Raw genomic sequence first — 22014 nt, 5'->3', positions numbered from 1 at the left:
TATTACAGTAATACCCAAGAAAGATGGATTTATTGAAACCAGCTTCATATAGACTGATTTCATTATTAAATGCTGACTATAAGATATTAACCAAAATATGAGTGAATAGATTGAAGACTGAAGTTAATACACATGGATCAAACTTGATTTGTTAAAAATTGGAAATCTGCAGACAATGTGGCAAAGTCGATTAGTCGATATAAGTGTTACAGTGGCTTTAGATGCAAAAAAAAAAAGCATTTGATAGATTAGAATGGGGTTGAGGACAACATTTATTGATTGAATTAAAATAATATACAAAAATCCTACTGTGAAAGTAGTTACTAATGTTCAAATTTCAATGTTTTGGTTGACTAAATCAAGTTGATAAGGTTGGCTGCCTTATTTGTTTTAGCCATTGATCCCCTTGCTCAATTAATAACACAGGATTTTAAAATAAAGGGTATTAAAGTGAATTAGGATGAATATAAAATAAGTTTGTTTGCGGATGATGTTTTGATTTATTTAACAGATCTGTTAGATTTGTTGCACCAACTTAAATTTAGATTAAAAGAATATGGAAAAGTATCTGGTTAAAAAAATTAACGGGGAATAAAGTGAAATTATGCCTTTAATAAAAGGGGATTAGACAAATTTTAAGAAGGTAATTAATTTTAAGTGGCCAGATGTGGGAATTAAATATTTAGGTATTTGGGTGAAAGCTAAATTAGAAAATTTATTAAAATTAAATTATTCCCCATTATTAAAAAGAATAAAGGAAGATTTGGAAAGATGGAATATGTTACCTATTACTTTAATGTAGAGTAATTCGTATATAATTTAAAAAAAAATGTTTTTGCCTAGAATACAATACCTTTTTCAATCGATTCCAATTCCTCAAATTAATTTAAAGAAATAAATGCTAACATTATGATTTTTTTATGGAGAGGAAAGATGGCAAGAGTTTCTTTGGATAAATTAACTTGGAATTATGAGGTTTTCAGCTCCCTAATTTTATGAATTATTATAAAACTGTCCAGTTTCGTTATGGTAACATCACGGATGATTTAGATAAAATTCCAGCTTGGGTATATATAGAACTTAGTAAAATAAGGGAACCAAACCCACAATATTTTATTTATAAATGGAATACAAGGTTGTTAATAATGAATAGAGAGACTTCTATATTGAAGCATTTAATAAATCTTGGGAATAAGGTTGATAAAGTAATTTGGGGAGGAGGATTATTGTGTGGATAAACACCATTATTTCAGAATAGATTGATTCTGTTTTCTGTGGAAATACATTTTTAAAGATTTGGCAATATCAGGGAATTAAAAAGATAGAAGATGTTTTTGAAGCAGGGAAATTTATTTCTTTTAATAGAATGAAGGAAAAGTTCAAAATACCAAAAAATACTAGATTTTGTAATTATCAGATTATGAAATTTTGACATGAAAATTATGGTCAAGAGCTGTTATTTCCAGTAGAGACGGAATTAGAATTATTGTCACGTAATGGAATTATAAAGAGATTTATTGCAATGATGTATAGGTGAATACAAAATAAAGCCCAAAAAATAGGGCTTCATAATTCAAGACAAAGATGGGAAGTAGATTTGAATAAACAAATAGATGAATGAGATTGGATTGGGAAATATAGAGAAAATATGAAAAGTACAATAAATGTGAGATATAGAATGGTGCAATATAATTTTATTCATCAGTTATATTTAACACCATATAAATTTTAAAAATCGAATCAGACTCTTTCGGATTTTATGTTTCAGATGTGGACAGGAAATTGGTACATTTTTGCATTCTACCTGGCAGTGTTCTAAAGTTAAAACTTTTTGGTTAGAAATGGTTCAATTACTGTAATGAATCATGGGGATTAAATTCCCACAGAATCCAATGTTATTTTTATTGGGTGATATTAAGAATATTAAACCTAAATTTAAATTGAATGTGTATCAAAAGAAGTTCAAATTGCTTCAGCAATAGTAAGAAAATGTATCACCATAACTTGGAAGTCTGATACGGATTTAGGTATAGTTGTATACCACTTGGGAAAATTACTTATAATTTAAGAGACAAATATATATTTTGAAAGATATAGAGCCATTAAAAAAAATGGTTGTTAATATTTAAATGAAGCTCTGACATTCCCTTCTTAAGATCTTAATTTATTATGAGACTTTAAAGTAATAGGCAACCTTGTTGAGGGTCTTTTGTCCCATTCTTTCTTTTTTTCTTCTTTGTAGGGAGATAGAGGGGGAAGGGGGTGGTATGGGGGGGGGGTCTTTCATATTTTTCTCTCTTTATATACCACATGTATTGGTATTGTTTGAATGATCTTTAATTACGTTTTTTATTGTGTGGTTCTAAACTTAAAAACAAAACCAATGCAGCTTCATTCTGCTGTGGTTAACAGAGCTATCTCATGCATGTCCTTCATTTCTCAGAATCCTGCTTTTACATCCCTTCCGTAGGGATCGCTTTCTGTTATTCTCTTGTCCGCTCATCCCTCTCCACCCATCTCTCCATGACCCCTGCTACTTTCCCTTGCAACCATGGTGTAACACTTGCTCTTGCACTTCTTACCTTGCCATCGTCCAAAAACCTCACCTTCTACAATCAGTGATCCTGATGAAGTATCTTGTGCATTGTTGAGTCTAAATGCAGACTTGTGAACCATTTCAAGAGTGTCTGTGCTCTGTCTGCAATGATCACATGAGTTCCTCATTGCATGTCATTTCAACTCCCATTTCCACACTGACCTGTCAGTTTTGGGCCTCTTCATTGCTGGAGAGATGCCAAATGTAAATGAGAGGAGCAACATCTATTCTACATCCAATGGTATGAACATGGAATTTTCTCATTTCAGATAATGAGATCCTTCTCTCTTCTTCTATATCTCTTTCCCTTGACCCTTTTTAAAAAAAAACTCTTCATCCCCATCCTCTTTGGTTCTACTTTCCTCTACCAGCTCCCTGCTGGATTCTTATGCTTCCCCCCCACTCCCTTCAGTTTATACACTATTGTCACCTCTTTTTGACAGATTTCAGCATTGACAGCCTTTGTGTGACCATCCACGCAACCCTACATGACTCATCTTCCTCCACCTGACCCCTTTGTTTTTCTTGCCACTCTCTCCCTTTTCTGATATCTGCCAATCGACTGCCTCTGACATGTTTCACCTCGACCTGGTTCACAATCCCACATGGGGTGATGTCTCACCCTTCCCATTTTACACAGCCTTTCTTCTGACTTCTTTAGTCTGGACTAAGAGCCGCAGCTTGAAACATTGAGCATATGTTTTCTCCCACTGATGCTGCTCGACCTGCTGAGCTCGTCCAGTAGGTTGTGTTTCGGAGGAGAAATGTAATTCTTTTTTTTTTAATGTATGATCATGAGCTAACTTTTGGAAGGTAGCACTGAAGGAAGAATGTGACTCATCAACACGAATAGCACCTGCTTTGCAGCCCTTTTGGCAATTTAAAAAAAAAGCTCCCACACCTGCTGTGCTGTGCAGTCAGATCAGTATTATTAATCTAACTTGCATCACCTGCAGTTGTAAAGAATAAACCAAAAGACCATTATTGTACTATTTTAATTTTCCACAAGTGTGTAAATAAAAGCATACTTTCAGAATGTTTACCACATGAAAGGAAAGAAACACTGTTGAGGTTAGCAGAACTTAAAATCCAATACTTTTAAGGATTTTTAGAGAATTTATTTTACTAACTTTTGTTGTTGTTCTTTAGGGGTGCAGGGGATAATCGATGCCTACTGCAACTGTCTTCCTCAAGTCAAGCTTTATGGACCAACAAACTTCTCCCCAATTATAAATCATGTGGGAAGATTTGCAGCAGCAGTAGCCCAACAACCAAAAGCTTCAGTAAGTACTCCTTCTCTTGTGCACCAGCTAACGTCTCAGAGCAGTTCTTTGAAATGTTGAGAATGGGCCTATTACTCTCGTATCCAATGTATTGAATAAATTATTGTTTAATTTATATGTTGATTTCACTTATTCAAAATGTATACTTCTTGTTGGTGCACTTTATGTGCATGTGTAGTTGCAGCATGCAAAAGAATTTCAGTCCATTGTATTTGTGCGTCTGACACACTTTCATCTTGTACATCTCAATGCGAAAGTGAGCTGAAAATATGGGAAGAAAATTCTAAAACTAAACATATAATTTAAATGGTTGGGACAATGGCACTGGATCATTAATGTTTGGAGAGAAATGAGTAAAGTAAAAGCATTTGTTCCTTTGTTGAAGAAATTAGATTAGAAATTCAGTAGTCACTGCTATGTTAAAACTATCGGGTTCAGTTGGGCAATGGTAAGTTATTGTTCTTGCATGCTGGGTTTCGGAGACGACCTAAACCCTCAGAGAATCTAAATTCAAGTCCGAAAATAAATCTGTAATTAAAGCATCAGATCTCTATGAATGCATTAAAAATGAACATCTGTATTCTGATTTGCCCTTCAGGAAAGGAAGTTTGTTGTCTTTACCGGGCTTGGCCTGTATCGGACTAGATCCAACCATGTGGTTGATTTAAGTGTCCACGAACAAAGCAGGCAGTTTGAGGTGGCTGACAAATGCATTTCCAGCAGCATCCATCATATGTAAAAAGTTTAAACCCACATCAAATACAGTAATATTTGTGCATTAAATTCCCCAAGTTTCAGAACTGTAGCTTTTTCTATTGCACATTGCATGTTTAGCACCTGAGGAGTTTCTACTGGGTTTTTTTATTTCTGGTTGTGATTTTAACAACCCCAGATAACTTTGATACTTATTTTCTAGTTCTTATGACTGTGGGGTTTCCTCTGGATGATCTGGTTGCCTTCCATGTTAACAAGACAGGCAGAGTAATAATGAGTCACTAACCTACTCCTAACTTGTAGAATGTTAAAAATGGGTTGGGAAGAGAGTTGATGGAAATTTGGAATGAATAAGTGGTGAGATAACTAATTTGGAGTTAGTGCCAAATATAGTACCATCTTGTGATTGCATGCACCCCACTGGGAACTTGGTTGAGAGATGATAATCCCTTGTGGCATGACTACACTTCTAGAGGGCTACCCTTGACATATGGCAGTTGCTTTATGGGGACAGAAGAGGGCAGCTGGGTGCTAAAGGTGTGAACACTTGATTTTTTTTGATGTTCTTTCATTTTTGGTGGGAGGGAGAGAAAATAAAATTCTGAAACACTTGAAGGCAAGCAATTAATTTAAAAAAAACAACTTGTGGCTATTCTTTCACTGATATTTGTGGTGAAGTCCCTCCACATAGTTTAAACTGATTCAGAATTCTCCTGCATTGTGCTAGGAATTCTTGAACTATAGGTGGTAGGGAATCATGTTGAAATTAACAAGAAATTCATCACAAACATATTCAGAACAGACTTGACTGGATATTTCAGTAGCTCACATGGGAAATGTGGGTATTTATGTAGGCAAATTCTGACAATTCCCTGGCATATCCAATCTTTTGTCATGGGTTATTTTAGTGACTGTAAGTGTAGATGTATGTAAGGAGAAAATTTGTATTCAGGACCATGAGCTTGCTTTCAGCCCTTCATGAAGACTTCTTGTATAGCACACTTACCTTTGTGTCAGCTAGCTCAGTGCAGACCATGGTTGAACTTAATACCTTCTTGCTCGATGTTCCATATCGTAAAATGTTTCTTCTGGAATAAGCTTTGGTAAAATTACTAACCCTACTTTTGTTTTGACCTATGGGACCTGGAAGAAATCATTTAAAGTAACATAGATTTAAGGTAATTAGCAAAATGACAAGAGAAGTTTTTTTTGTGTTTTTGTTTTATACAACAGAAGAACTTGTTTGCATTTTCACTTGTGAGATCTGAATATAAAAGGTGGTTGATTGCAAAGTTAAATCCAAGCACATTTATCGTGAAATTCAGTTTAAATTTATTGTAATTGTAGGAAAAGACCATCAGTTATTTTAAGATTCTTTGTAAATTGTTTACCAAGAAACTCTACTTTGTTTTTATCATGCCACATCCCTGTGCTGTACATTTTTGATGAGTTATGCATATTAAAATCTATCTTTTGGCAGGAATATTATGTCTTACTGATCATCACCGATGGAGTGATAACAGATTTAGATGATACACGACAGGCCATTGTTAATGCTGCTAAGTTGCCAATGTCCATTATCATTATTGGTGTTGGTGGGGCAGATTTCACTGCCATGGAGTTTCTGGATGGTGATGATGGCGTTCTGAGATCACCCACTGGAGAACCAGCAATCCGAGATATTGTCCAATTTGTACCATTTAGAAAATTTCATAATGTAAGTATGCAATATACCCCAGTTTTTAATTTCATTGCCTTACAAGCTTAATGTTACTAAAACATTAATATATTGTATAATTTAATTTATTTTAAAATTTAATTTAGTTTAATTTAAATTTTAATTTAGACATACAACATAGTAACAGGCCATTTAGCCCACGAGCCCGTGCTACCCAATTGACCTACAACCCCAATACATTTTAAAGAGTGGGACGAAACCAGAGCCCCCGGGAAAAACCCATACAGACACGGAGAGAATGCACAGACACCTTACAGACTGAGCCGGATTTAAACCCGGGTCAGTGGCATTAACTGCTATGCTAACTGTACCGCCCTTTGAAAATAAATTGATGAGAATCGTATAAATCATTAAAGTGCAGCTGGTAAATTATATCATTATATCTTCACATGCATGTTTATATAACGGAGAAGTATTTCGTTCGTTCTAATGCTAAATAATAGAAGCAAAAAGAACATTTATTGTATTTATAGGCAAAGACTATCAGAGAGTTCTTATGTCCTCTCCATGATCACTTGGGTTTCCTCTGTGTGCTCTGGTTTCCTCCCACCCTCCAAAATGTTCAGGATTGTAGGTTGATTAGGTATAATTGGATGGCATGGGTATTGGTGGCCAGACTTTGTTTTGTAAATAAAATGTATTTTCCCACTCTCCATCTGCTTCCATTTACTCTTGACCAGATGACCTGTTAACTGATTATCCCCATGGTCACCCCAGTTTCATCCTATTCGAGATGCCCCCTATCCCATCCTCCAGCAACTTAGCAAAGTACTTTTGTCTCCTTTTCCAGTTCTGATGAGGGGTCTTCAGACTTTTAACTGTTTCTCTTCCCAGGGATGCAACCTAACCTTCTGAGTATTTCCAGCATTTTCTGTTTTTATTTTCATTTTCTGAGATCTGCAGTCTTGATTTTTGAAAAGAATAAAGACATTTTATTGATAACTAATTATTATGATCATTCACCAATGAAAAGAATCATGAAAGTTGATTTGATGGTGATTCTTTTTTTAATTTTTTAAAAATTTAATACATCACAATATAACCAATCTCCAACAATATTTACATGTTCTTCTCTTCTTTGGCTTGGCTTCGCGGACGAAGATTTATGGAGGGGGTAAAAGTCCACGTCAGCTGCAGGCTCGTTTGTGGCTGACAAGTCCGATGTGGGACAGGCAGACACGGTTGCAGCGGCTGCAGGGGAAAATTGGTTGGTTGGGGTTGGGTGTTGGGTTTTTCCTCCTTTGCCTTTTGTTACATAAACTTTATACATATATATACATAGTGACTTTTTCCATTTTCTCTCCAAACCTCCTCCCTTCCACCCCCCAATAACTATAGAGAGAAGAAAAAACAGAACTGAAAGAGAAAATATTAAAAAAAAACAAGAAAAGGGAGCGTGTCTGAAATATTGTGTGATTCACGATTTGATGGTGATTCTTAAAGTGAATTGAAAATGCACATGAGCAGAAAAAAATGGCAGGGGCATTTGGAGTTGGACCAAATGGGTAGCTCTTCTAATTAACTGATATGGGATGATGTTCGGAACTAGTATTGGAAGGAATTCATTCCAGAATTCACTGTTTTGTATGTCAATTGCTTTCTATTGTTTATAGATGCTCTTTTTTAAAAAGTAATTATGCTCTTGTTATTTAACAGGCACCCAAAGAAGCTCTTGCACAGAGTGTACTAGCTGAACTGCCTCAGCAAGTAGTGTGTTACTTCAACACACGCAAACTCCAACCTCCCAATGAACCACCTTCTCAACTATCTGAAAGACCAATCTGACGATGTATGGCATACAAATTGACTTTAGTACAGAAATATTTTAATTCTGTCAGTATTACTTACTATATTCAATGCACTATCTGTTTTAAATGTATGTGAATTTAAATTCACTCATTAATATTTTCAGCAAATCTTCAAAACTATATAATCAATCCAATTAAATGATTGTGTAAAATATTTGTGCAGTAACTTTAATTCAGCTCATTGAACAAATTGATCATTCAAGACTGGAATATCTTTCATCACACCCCTTTCCTCTTTTTAAATTTTTCTGTTGCAGATTTTACAAGTTATTCTACATTTTTATTACAATCTTTGGAGATGTATAGTTTTTAGACTTTTAAATTGGGGCCAAATAACTTCATATGAAATAGATAATTTTGTCTATTCTATCACCATAAATGCATTCATTTTTAAAATAGTTCAATATATTTATTGAAAAAACAAATAATTATATTTATTTTTAATTATGTTTAGATATGCAGCATGGTAAAAGGTCTTTTTGGCCCACGAGCCAATGCCGTTCAATTTTTGTTGGCCTACAACCCCTGTATGCTTTGAATGTTGGGAGGAAGCTGGGACACCTTAAAGAAACCCAGGCAGACATGGAGAGAACATACATACTCCTTAAAGATAGCGCAGGATTCAAACCCCAGCCCAAGTCGCTGGTGCTGTCATAGCATTGTGCTAACCGCTACACTAAATGCATAACTCAGAACGTGAACACAATAGCATTCCTCTCGATATTTGAAGAGAATGGTATGTCATTGTTTTCATGTTGGCTGCTTGCTGATAGCTGTTATTTTAAACCATAATCAGAATTAAAACAATATTAAAGGAATCAGTAAGTTACTAGGTCTGCATTTACATTTCAATTAAATATATCTATTTTAATCCATTTTTGCTGACTGATCTAAAATGCAGAATTTTAAAAAAAAATTTTAAATTATCCAAGGCTGGAGTAAAATATAGAAGTAAAACACAAATATCTGTGGTTGAAGTAAAAATACAATGCTGGAGAAACTCAGCAGGTTAAGCAGTATCTTTTATATAGCAAATGTAAAAATACATAACCGATGTTTTGAGTTTGAACCCTTCATCAAGGTATGGAAAAATGTCGGCAGGTGTCCAAACAAAAGTGTTGGGGTGAGGTTTAAAAATTAATTTTTTTAATTTTAAAATATTCCCTGCTAACAAGGAGTGAGAAAATATGACTATCTCCAACATGCAATTTTCATGCTATCTCCAATAAGCTATTTGAGGCAGTAGTGTTGAAAGTACATTGTGATTTTATATTAATTAAGTGCCTAAAATTTCCAATTGTCATCCAATAAATGTGGATTTGGAAAATATTTTCTTTATGTATATATTTCACCGTGTTTACTGCCTCTTCTGAGTCTGATAAAGTTGTCCACAGTATATTACGCAATTGATGGATACTTTTTTTATAGTTACGTTATTTTTGTTTTGATATTTAAAAATGTTACACCCTTTGTAATCATTCTGCCATCTTGAGTTTCACTTTAGTATGATCCTAACTCTACAAATTAGTTGCTGTACCTTTCCACATTATATTCTGAATGAATTCTTTATCACATGATGTCATTTGTCAGATTATTAAAATTAATGGGTTGAAATTAAGTTAGTATTTCTATCAGCAGTGCTCATGATGTCTGAATTCATGTTATTTCAACTAAATTACTATTTTTCATCATAATCTCATGGACAGAAATTACATCCTTTAAAGAAAATAAAACATTTGATATTGTGATATTATCAAAAAAGGTGAGCAAGAGAAAATCTTAGAAAATTGTTATTGGAATAATAAAGTTGGGTACCAGTTTGTCTTGGGAGATTAGTAAAACAAATTCAAAAATGCTGGGATCATTCAGAAGTCTAGTTGCATTTGTAGAAACAGAATTAATGTTTTCACTGTACCTGTCCTATGAGAGTTTCTGGCAAGTTCTGATATTTTTTTTCCCGATTTCCAGCCTCTGTATTTTTAATATTAAAGAAAATTTGACAATTTGTACATTTATGCAAATAGTTGTTTTAAGTGATCAATTACTTTAGTGTTGTACTATTGGCATACTTTAGATAGCTTACAAACTTGTTTGATTTATACACCCTGCTGCTACTCAGTTAAGTGCCAGTCTGTTCGTCATTGCCTGCAAGATTTGTTGTCATAAACTTTTAGTGAATTTATGTGCTGCAGCATGGCTTATAGTTTCAGTCCAAATTTAGAACATAGGCCTTTCAGCCCATGATTTAGTACTGACCTATGTAAACATATACCACAATAATCTACTCATAATCTTGTTGCTGTTGTTCAAAGCTGGTGTATATATTTGGCTATTCATCTTGGCTGAGGTTTTTAATTAGTGAGATATATGCGTAAGTGGTTTAGAATTCTTTCACTAAAGTGTGAATGCTGTCTTTGGGTTGTCAGGTGGTTCATTTGGCTACAAAGTCAAGCTTCTTGTTATTTTCAAGTCAACAACACTCTGCAGATGCATATCTGGTTTTAAATTCAAGTTTATTGTCATCTGATTGTACAAGTACAACCTGATGAAACCGCATTCTCCACTCATCAGTGTAAAACACACAGACATAAACAATACATGTGCAGGACAAGTATTCATCTATGCAAAGAAATAAATAAATATTATTTCATGTCTATGAATATGAGAGTCTCTGATGGTTAGTGTTCCTTTGGTCATTCAGCATGCTCACTCCCTGTGGGAAGAAGCTGTTCCTCAATCTGGTGGTACTGGCTCTGATACTCCTGAATCTCTTTTCTGATAGGAGCAGCTGTAAACTGCTGGGTGCAGGGTGGAAGGGGTCCTCAATGATTTTGTGCACCCTCTTCAGACAACATTCCCGGTAGATCACCTTGATGGATGGGGGAGGAGAGAGACTCCAGCAATCTTCTTACGGTCATGTGGATTGACCTCTGATCCATTTCTCTGCAGCATCCATGTGATGCAGCTGGCCAGGATGTTTTCAATAGAGTTCCTGTCAAAGTTTGACATAAGGGTGGCTGGTATGACTTGCCAACTTCATTCTTCTCAGGAAGAGCTGTTGCACCTTTCTAATAAGTAAGATGTGTCTCCAGATGTGTTAGTTAAGTGAACACCAAGGAACTTGGCACTCTTTCACAATAGAGGTATTGATGTGTCGTGGCAGGTGGTCATTCCTGGTCCTTCTGAAGTACATGATGATCTCCTTTGTCTTTGTTCATGTTTAGACTCAGGTTGTTACTCTAAGAATTGTATAAAAATGAATATATTCAATATTTTTTTCAGAATATACCTTGTCAGGTACCAATGAGATTTCAAAAAGATTTAAATGTAGGTGAGGAATTGTTTGTGGAAGGGGAAACTGGCAAGGCTTTCTATGCATAAATTAACTTGGAAATATGAGCTAGGTGGTTTGCAACTTCCAAATTTAGTAAATTATTATTATGCTGCTCAATTGAAAAATATTAATGGAATGTTTGATTTATATAGTTTTGTAACTTGGTTGGATATTGAACTGAAGAGAATTGGAGAAGACAGAAGAGACCATTTCATTTATAAATGGAATAGTAAAACTATTAGCAATCATAGATCTCCAGTTTTATTTCACTTGATAAATGTATGGGAAGTGGTTAGTAAAACTATGGAACTTTCATTGTTTAGATGTACCCCTTTGTTTCAGAATAAAGGTCTACCTTTTACAATTGACAATAACCTCCTTAAAATCTGGAATCAGAAAGGAATTGGAATAATAAATGACTGGTTTGAGGTGAGTCATTATTTAACATTTGAAAGGTTGAAGGAAAAATATCAAATCCCTAATAGTACTCTATTTTGTTACTATCAACTTAAATCGATACAGCATGTTTGTTTAGGGAGATATTTGGATTTACCCATAGAAACAACATTTGAAGTGTTGATCCGAGATGGATTTATACATTTGGAAATGTATAAATTGTTGCAACAAAAAATGCCTAAGATTGAATTGCACAAACCGAGACTTAAATGGGAGAAGGATCTGGGAGTTCAACTTGAACAATAGAGGATTAATAGAGACACTATGACAAAATTAGTCAATGTTCGGTATAGATTAGTGACATAATTTTATTTCTTCTTTGGCTTGGCTTTGCGGACGAAGATTAATGGAGGGGTAATATCCATGTCAGCTGCAGGCTCATTTGTGGCTGACAAGTCCGATGCGGGACAGGCAGACACGGTTGCAGCGTTTGCAAGGGAAAATTGGTTGGTTGGGGTTGGGTTTTTCCTCCTTTGTCTTTTGTCAGTGAGGTGGGCTCTGTGGTCTTCAAAGGAGGTTGTTGCCCGCTGAACTGAGAGGCGCCAAGATGCACGGTTTGAGGCGAGATCAGCCCACTGGCGGGGGTCAATGTGGCAGGCACCAAGAGATTTCTTTAGGCAGTCCTTGTACCTCTTTGGTGCACCTCTGTCTCAGTGGCCAGTGGAGAGCTCGCCATATAACACGATCTTGGGAAGGCGATGGTCCTCCATTCTGGAGATGTGACCTACCCAGCGCAGTTGGATCTTCAGCAGCGTGGATTCGATGCTGTCGGCCTCTGCCATCTCAAGTACTTCGATGTTGGTGATGAAGTCGCTCCAATGAATGTTGAGGATGGAGCGGAGACAACGCTGGAGGAAGCGTTCTAGGAGCTGTAGCTGATGCCGGTAGAGGACCCATGATTCGGAGCCGAACAGGAGTGTGGGTATGACAACGGCTCTGTATACGCTAATCTTTGTGAGGTTTTTCAGTTTGTTGTTAACTCCAGATCGTTTGAAAATATATAAACTAGTGCTACAATTTTATGTTTTTGATGTAACAAGCAAAGGTAAATTTTTGCATTGTTTGGTCTTGTGAGAAAGTTAAGGGTTTTTGGACTAGATTAAGAGAATGTTTGCAAGATATTTTGAAAATAAACTTTTCTCTAGATCCAAAGATCCTTTTAATTGGGGATGTTAGTGAAATGGCTTTGATTGATAAATTTCAAATGGCATTCTTGCAATTAGTTTGCCTGTAGCAAGGAAATGTATAGCTGTTTCGTGGAAAGAACAAATGGAGATTAATTTACAAAGATGGCATTCAGAAATGAAGTCCTGTATACCAATGGAAAATAAAACTTAATATTTATCCCATAAATTATATGTATTTAAAAAGATTTGGAGCCTGTATTTGGATTATTCTAATTTGAAAATTTGATGTTGATCTAGAATGCTGCTGGATCTCCTTACCAGATAGTAAATTAATGATGTGAGTTATTCTCCTTATCTATTTCTTTTCTAGCTTTTCTTTTTATTTAGGAGGGGAGGTGGGTTAGAATGAGGTTATGGTGAGGGATAAGGTTTGGGGGGAGGGGATATTGATTTTTTTTAGGATTTGTTGTAGTTTCTTTTAGGTTTTTTCTATGTAACCATGAAAGATTGTAATATTTTTAAAATATTTTTATTATGTAATTGTGGTTATTACTTGTTTTTCTAATATTAAAAAAGGTTGTTACTTTCACACTGGATCATGAGATTTTTCCACCTCTTCTCTGTATTGTAACCCGTTGCTGATGAAGCCAACTGCTATTTGTCACCTGCAAACTTGATGACACTTGAAGCTAGATCTGGTGATTTAGTCGTGGGCCAGAAGTGTGAACAGGAGTGGGCGGAACACAGAACTCTGAGGTGCACCAGTATTCAGTGTGATGGTGCTCAACGTTCTCCCCACCCGAAGTTGTAGAGGAACAAAGGAATGGTGTTGAGGTAAAGGTCTAGATATTTTGAATGACGTGACTGAAAGAAGGTAGTATGCTTGTAGGAGTTTCAAGTATGAGACAATTATGGATGGAATCTCAATGTTGAGTTTGTTAAATTGAGATATACAGCACGTAACAGACCCTTTTTTTGGCTCAAGAGACTATGCTGCCCAATTACACCAAATTAACCATAACCCTGGTACGTTTTGAATGGTGGGAGGAAACCCACGCAGGCACAGGGCGAACATACAAACGCCTTACAGACTGTGGTGGTACACCACCGCCCTACTGCAGGAGGCAACCTCTGTACCTGTAGGAGGGTATGGGGGACACCTGGCCTGTTGTCCATCAGCTGACCTGAATGGATCAAGCCCCACCCGGCAGGGTGTCAATCACTGCCGAAGACTCCCTGAAGAGTTTACAGCAGGACAGCCAGCCCTGCTCTCTGTGGAAGTCTTTGCCGACTAAAGCCTGTTGTACAGTCTTTACCTTGTGTGTGTCTGATTCTGTCTGACAGTGCACCACACAGACAGCCCTGTAAAGGCATTGTGCTCGCCATGTCGCCCTCCTCCCTCTCCATCCTGCACTCCTTTCTCCACAATATGGACTACTTCATTTCGAACTCCTATACCTTATTGCCCGAACACTTTCATTCATTAGTGATATTAACTGGCCACTTATGGCATTTATGCTTCTGATCAAAAGTTGTTGGAGAAAGTCTGGATGAAAGTGCCAACTATTTATTCTCTCCAACTTTGGGGCCCAATGTCCACGAAATTAACTTCTCGAAAACACCCTGCGAGTTGGGGACTGGCCGGGTTCCGCGTCGGCTCTCGGCTTCCGACATGCGCAGTGCGCGCGGCCGGAGGGGGGAGGGGGGCGGGGGCGGGAGGGAGTCGTGGCCGTCCGAGAGAAGCTCGCAGGGAGGAAGGGGGAGAGCGCGGTCGGTCGACTTTTTGTTTTCGTCTGGTCATCGCTGGGGACAGCCAATACCCTCTTCATTCCCTCCAAACGTGTTTTCTGGCCCCGCCGGCTCCGTCACCAATCAGTCCAGACCGACAGGAGTTACTCTGGAAGTTGAGAGTTACTTGACAGGTAATTTGGAAGTTCACTTCTGAGGAATTGCTTCGCTGCTGGTCCGGGGGGGTCGGCGTCGGGGGGAGGGGGGAGGGGGGCAGTCGGGGGGAAGGGGGGAGTCGGGGGGAGGGGGGGAGTCGGGGGGAGGGGGGGGACAACCAACGAGCCGCAATGTGTTGAATGAGCGAGTTAAACTTCTCTAGACGTTGTCACGACGTTGAAAGCCAGTGGTGTGTAGTTTGGGTTCTGGAAGAGGACGAGGAGACGCGGCCTCGGGTGTTGGGAGGGGTGGTCATGTCGCCCCATGATCGCTGCGAGCTCAGTGGGTGCGTGACAGGGTCGCCCCGACCCAGCCCAGTCAGAGGGTTTTGGCGTTGGATGTGGGTCGGGGGGAGACCCCAGGGAGGGACGGAGTACTTCATAGTCAGGAACGGCGACTCGCACCACTCCCGCCCCCCCCTCCTCCCCCAGCAGCCATGAATTCAGCGGATGGCACCACCCAGCCTGGATTTTCTTGGTGGGAGAGACTCCCCCGGAGGTGTCACCACTTACTCTACAAAATTGTCCAGGGACTGCGAATGGTTGGAAATCTTGAGCAAGCAAAGTTCTGCTGCAGGAACTGACAAAACACCCATGGGGGAGAAGTGGTCGGTCAACGTTTCGGGTCATGGGGCAGTAGTGAGGGGAGCCGCTGTCACTGAGAAGAAAGCATGGGAGGTTGAAGTCAGTGGGACCCGACGGACGACAGCACAGGGTTCTCAAAGAATGTGAGTGCATTGGTCATGATCTTTAAGGAAATGCAAGAGACGACTTGAAAATTTGCAAATGACACTCCACCCTTTAAGAAGGGTGAGAGGCAAAAGACAGATATTTTTGTCCAGATAGTCTGACTTCAGTGGTTGGCAAGAGCACAGAGTCCATTATTAAGGATGAGATCTCTGAGTACCATATTGGATGGCATATAAGAACCCCCCCCCCCCCCAATGAACCAAAAATATCCCTCGGGTCTTGTAGGTGAAGTTGAACCAGGGTGATAATGGCAATCAATGCCCACAGTGATCATTGTCGCTGTGTCCCCACCATCTATTGTTGGGGGGGGGGGGGGGGGGGTGTTGGGAGACTCTCCCTCCCGACAACCTGCCACCATTCCCCACGCTGATCCCACCATGCTGTTTCTACTCCCACCCCGAGTGGGACCAGCAAGGGGACTAGCAGTGGCAGTTTGTTTCGATAAAATGATTTCTGCTATAGCTAGGGTGCTTTTTTTTCTCTTGTAAATTGCAGCAGTATTATCATTAAAAAGATTTTTCCTGTTGTCTAGTTGCATGCTTTGTCCATTTTTTCTGCCATACCATAGCTACGTTTTTCAATAACATTAACTGTTTACCCGTAAATACACTAAAAGAATTGGGGGCGGGGTCTTGTAGGCCATCAAATACAGATACTTGAAAGCATGAGGTGAAATAGGACGTTAGCATGGTTTCCTTCAGGGGAGGCCTTGCCTGACAAATCTGTTGGTCTTTGAGGAAGGTAACCAACAGGCTAGAAAAAGGTGAAATTTTGGAGGATGAGGTGGGTTCTCATCGAAATATTCTGAATATTGAAAGGGCTTGATAGAGTAAATGTGGAGGAGGTTTCCATTGGTGAGAATGCCTTGGACCGGAGGATACAGACACAGGAAAAAAGGATGTCCTTAAGAACAGAGTTGAGGAGAAATTTCTTCAGTCAGTGCTGGAATGTGTGGAAAGTAAACTACATAGGCCATGTTTGAATAGCCAAGTGAACTAGATGGGTTGAATGGCTTAATTCTGCTCCTTGGTCTTATGGTCTGGAACCTGAATGGTCTAAGGGTGGAGGATAAGTCTCCTGGACCAGATGGATGGCACCCTCGATTTCTGAATGAAGAAGCGGATAGAGTCGATGTTTCCTATGATGGAAAAGTGTAGGATAAGAGGGCACAACTTCAGGATTGAAGGGCATCGACTTAGAACAAAGGTACGGAGGAATTTCTTCAGCCAGAGTGTGGTAAATCTATGGAATTCATTGCCACATGTGGTTGTGGAGGCCAGTTCATTGGGTGTATTTAAAGTAGGGATTGATAGGTTTTTGATTAGCCAGGGTATCAAAGGTTATGGGGAGAAGGCTGGGCAGTGGGGCTCGGTGGGAAAATGGGTCCGCTGATGATTAAATGGGAAGGCAGACACGATTGGCTGAATAGCCTATTTCTGCTCCTATGGTCTTATGAAAAATTGCTCACTATGATGTCCAAGAATCCACTTAAGAAATTCTTTGCCTTTCAGAATTCAATGCAAGTTTGGTTGATGTATTAGCTGCTTGCACTTGTGTACAATATATTTTAGTATTTAACATCTCTTGACCTTGGGATTGTGGTGACTGCAGTTTTGTATAGACTATTGGAGGCTGGACTAAATTATGGAGCACAAAAAAAATGGAGACAATTTTGAGAAAAGCCCAAGAAGCCTCCAGCTCCAGCAATCAGGACGAAGATCAAGAAGAACAAGAAAGAACAAGAATTTCAGCTAAAAAAAATCAGAGAAAATGAAAGAGACTTGTATATCTACAACAGAAATTAAGAAATATATGGATACTTTTCAACAATCTTTGGTGCAATTGACAATAGAAGTTAAAAAGTGTAATGAGAGTACAGTTGAAAATGAGATCTTTACAAAGAAGGTGGAAAGAATGATGTTGCGTGGATAAAAAATTTGAATTTGTAGAAGAAAAAATTAAAGGGATTGAATTTGAAATTCAAAATATTCAAGAACAGATTAAAAAAATTCAAGCTGAAGCAGCTGCAACAAAAGATCAACTAACTGAAAAAATTGACATTTTAGAAAATTTCAGTGGAAGAAATAATATGAAAATTGTTGGGCTTAAAGAAGGCAATGAAGGTCAAGAAATGAAGAGGTTTTTGCAATGTTGGATTCTGCAATCTTTAGGGGTAACGGAATTTCGAGGAGACATTGAGATTGAAAGAGTTCATCGAGCATTACAACTGAAACCACAACCAGATCAAAAGCCATGTCCGATACTGGTCAAGTTACTTTGTTATGAAGTGAGAGAAAAAAATTCTGGAATTGGCAGTGAAGCAACCAAAAGAAAGACAATCACCATTAATTTATAATGGGAACGATATCTTCTTTTATGCTGATATAAGTTTTGATTTGTTGAAAAAAGAAAAGAATTCAATGATGTTAAGAATGTTATGGAAGAAGGGTTATATTTTTGTTTTAAGATATCCAGCAGTATTGAAAGTCTTTGTTCCAGAAGGGAAAAATAGATTTTTTTTATGGAACCCAATGAGGCAAAGGTATTTGCAGATTCATTGCTTGAGAAAGAGAGACAAGAGGGGAGTGATGACTGAAGTGAGAGATGATACAGAACGATTGTAGCTGATGATATAGAGCAGGGTTGGCCAAACTGCAGCTCGCGAGCCACACACGGCTCTTTGACATTTAATATGCGGCTCACTGCCGGTCTCTCCCCTTTGCCCGTCCGACTCGGGCTGCCGGTCTCTCGCCCGCCCGACTCGGGCTGCCGGTCTCTCGCCCGCCCGACTCGGGCTGCCGGTCTCTCGCCCGCCCGACTCGGGCTGCCGGTCTCTCGCCCGCCCGACTCGGGCTGCCGGTCTCTCGCCCGCCCGACTCGCGCTGCTGGTCTCTCCCCCTTGCCTGCCTGTTTCACACTGCCAGTTTCACACTGCCAGTCTCTTCCCTTGCCCGCCTGTCTCGCATTGCCATTCTCTCCTTGGCACCCACCCAATGCACTTCTTTAATAGCCTGATCTTTGTAGCATTGTATTTTAGTCATAAAAATATGATTATAATAAGACTAATTTTGTAAGGTGGAAATCTGATTAAAATATCTCTCATTTTTTGGTTTACTTTTTTTACATATTTCTGTCTTTGTGTTAATTTGTATCAGTTTCAGTAATCAGTTTAAAAACTGCATGCATTAATAAATATTATTGCATTTAATATGCATTTCTTAAAATTTATATAAAATATTTGTTACAAAATGTGTATGTAACAATAAAATCGTTTATATGAATTTTATTCTTGTCCTGTGGCTCTCAAGCATCTGAGCTTTATCATTTGTGGCTCTTACATTAAGCGAGCTTGACCACTCCTGATATAGAGAACGAAAGTTAATGTTTTTAAAAAAGTTTTTTGAGAGAGAACTTTAGGGAGGAAAGTTCATAACTTGAAAGATCTATAAATAAGTAAAAATTAGTAATTGGTAGAGATTGTATAGACCTAATGCAACAAGAGACAATGTAGTGTTTTAAGAGAGTAAGTTGGGAGTGTAGGCCGAGCTTCTACAGAGTCATGAATGCTGGTGTGGTTTTGACCACAACTCATATAGATCAGGGTTTTAAGGACGTATTATCAATAATGTATGCCTTTGGTGAGGGGGGGGGGGGGATTCTATCTTTTTCTTTTATCTTTCTCTTTTTCTCTTTTATTTATTACACCAAAATATAATAAATATATTATGAAATATATTAGTGTTTTAAATGTGAGAGGGATGGGAGTGGAAGGATGTATGGTTAATAGATTTAGTGAAATATCTGATAGCTGAAAACTTGAATTTTATTAGTATTAATATTAATGGGATACAGAATCAAATAAAGCAGAAAAAAATTAATATAGATGAAAAAGACTAAAATAGACATTGCTTTTTTTAGAAGAAACACATTTGATAGAAAAAAAATGAAAAATTTCAAAAGAGACTTGGTAGGAACTGTAATAACATCATCATTTAATTCAAAAGCTCAAGGTACAGCAATATTGCTAAATAAAAATTTACCATTGAAAATATGGGATACAATTGTAGATGTAACAGGAAGATTTATTATTGTAAATTGTCAGATCTATTTAGAACAATGGACCTTAATGAATGTATATGCACCAAATGTAGATGATGGTAAATTTATACAAGATATTTTCATGCAATTATCAAATTCCAAGGGAAAAATTATATTGGGGGAGATTTTAATTTTACTTCAGAACTTAAATTGAATAGATCAGGAGATAAAATGGTGAAAAATTAAGTAGCAAAAATAGCAATAGATTTAATGAAAGACATGGGTTTAACATATATATTTGGAGAAGAATTCAACCAAGTGCAAGAGATTATTCTTTTTACTCTTTTCCATATAAAAATTATTCACAAATAGATATGTTTGTGGCAGATGTAAGTTATGGACATATGTCATCATATTGAAATAGGATGTATAACGAGACCACTTCAGGTTTCAGCCAGAGAAGAGCAAAAGCATCTATTGACATGCTGTCAGGCTTGATATAGACAAACAACAGGTGACCTGACATTATTCACATTGAGTAGGTCAGGGCTTCTCCGTAGACCTGCAGGTGCTGCTGAGTCACTATGCCTCGTGGCTGTAGTGGGTAGTTGCAGTAGATAGGAGCCTGTAGTGTCTAGCTATCATGAGTTTGGAGCTGTTAGTGCTGGTTTTGCCCACTTCCCCAGCGTACAGCTACATGTTTTTAATTTCTACACAATTTCAATATAGAGTACAAATGGTTGAGTATCAAGTGCGAATTCTATTGAATCATTCACTTTTAATCTTGTCAAATTTGTTGGAAAAAGAACAAAAGATAAGTTATAGATGGAGGGTAAATACAGCATTATTGAAGAAAAAAGAATTTTGTGATTTCATGAGATAGAAGATAATTTTTTTTCTTTAAACCAATAAATGATTCAGTAGTGAGCAAGTTCGCAATATGGGATTCTATGAAGGCATATTTAAGAGGTCAAATAGAAAGTTATACTTGAAAAGAAAAGAAAGAATATATGAAAGAGGTGGATTAGTTAGAAAAAGAAATAACAAAATTGAAGAAGGAAATACAAATACAAAAACATGATGAGAAAAGAATATTGTTAGAGTCAAAAAAATTAAGATTTAATACAATACAAACTTATAGAATGGAGAGGGATATAATAAGATCACGACAAAAATATGAATTAGGTGAAAGAGTTCATAAAGTACAAGCATGGCAGTTAAAGACAGAACTAATTTCTTGAACAATAACTGCTAGTAGGAAATCTACTGATCAGATAACTTATAAAACACAGGAGATAAATGACAATTTTAAGGAACTTCATGCTGAACTTTATCATTCATAATCTTTGAAAGATGATTAAAAAAATAGAAGAGTATTTGAGACATTAAATTACCTGTGCTAAATAAAAATAAAAAGTTAAGATTGCCTAATACTTTGTCAGAAATAGAAGTTTATGTGATCCTGATGTCATTACAGAATAATAAAGCACTGGGTAAAGATGGTTTTCCACCAGAATTTTATAAAGAGCTTAAGGAGTTATTAATACCTGTATTAATGGGGGTATTAGACCAAATGAGTGTCTTGGGTAAACTTATACCTCTCATTTTGTTCATTTTAGATTGGTCACAGTGTTTTAGCTACCGAAAGAAAATAGACACACACACCGAGAGCAGTTCAGTTTATACAAATGTTTATTACTAATTCAAAAGCTGATTTCACACTACAATATGCAAGCCCTTCCCAACTATACTTATCAACGCTTGGACTGGTCCCAACTGCCGAAGCGAGGCAACAACTGCACACTTGTAGTAGGTTGTCAGGGCGCTGGTAGCAGCTTCTCCACCTCCCCCGACCGGGACGTTGCTCGGACTCTGGCTGTTCTTCCTTCTTGACAAGGGGTGTTCCCACCCCTCGGAGAGTCTAAACTTCAGCAGCAGGACCACAGACTTTTATACCCCAAAAACAATTAATCATGCACCCACTCCCTCTAACATTTGTCAGTCAAAATCAAAGCTGAGCATACTATTCTACAATTTAGAAGATTAATTATTATGGAGCAGGATGCTATGATATCCTGGTTTATCTCGTAGATACAAGGACTCATTAAAACTTCTTGAGCAAGACAGGTTGTGACCAATACGTCAATTTCAGAGTGTCGTATTTGACAACTGCTTTCCCTGGGCCTCACGGTGGAATTCCATTTCAAAGTGTATCTTCAGATAAGTC

At 37.7% G+C, this 22014-nt stretch overlaps 2 protein-coding genes across 8 annotated transcripts in view; both read left to right on the top strand.

Moving 5' to 3' along the window:
* LOC138755639 (copine-3-like) overlaps nt 1–10799 on the top strand; it is a 52868-nt gene extending 42069 nt beyond the window's left edge. For 5 of the 6 annotated variants that reach the window (XM_069921997.1, XM_069921995.1, XM_069921999.1 and 2 more), the window contains 3 exons: nt 3746–3879; nt 6074–6310; nt 7988–10799. In XM_069921997.1, the coding sequence (XP_069778098.1) occupies nt 3746–3879; nt 6074–6310; nt 7988–8116 (500 nt within the window). In that variant the 3' untranslated portion in view covers nt 8117–10799. Of the gene's footprint in view, nt 1–3745; nt 3880–6073; nt 6311–7669; nt 7958–7987 lie in introns of those variants that run through there. The other variant, XM_069922000.1, reaches the window with a different exon arrangement.
* A 4097-nt stretch (nt 10800–14896) lies between these two features.
* LOC138755640 (copine-3-like) overlaps nt 14897–22014 on the top strand; it is an 88593-nt gene continuing 81475 nt past the window's right edge. The window contains exon 1 of one of the 2 annotated variants that reach the window (XM_069922001.1): nt 14897–14978. The gene's annotated coding sequence lies outside the window, so the exon portion shown is untranslated. Of the gene's footprint in view, nt 14979–15549; nt 15728–22014 lie in introns of those variants that run through there. The other variant, XM_069922002.1, reaches the window with a different exon arrangement.

Source organism: Narcine bancroftii, chromosome 2 (assembly GCF_036971445.1).
Source record: "Narcine bancroftii isolate sNarBan1 chromosome 2, sNarBan1.hap1, whole genome shotgun sequence".
Classification (NCBI taxonomy): Eukaryota; Metazoa; Chordata; class Chondrichthyes; order Torpediniformes; family Narcinidae; genus Narcine; species Narcine bancroftii.
This window is presented reverse-complemented; position numbering and strand designations above follow the sequence as displayed.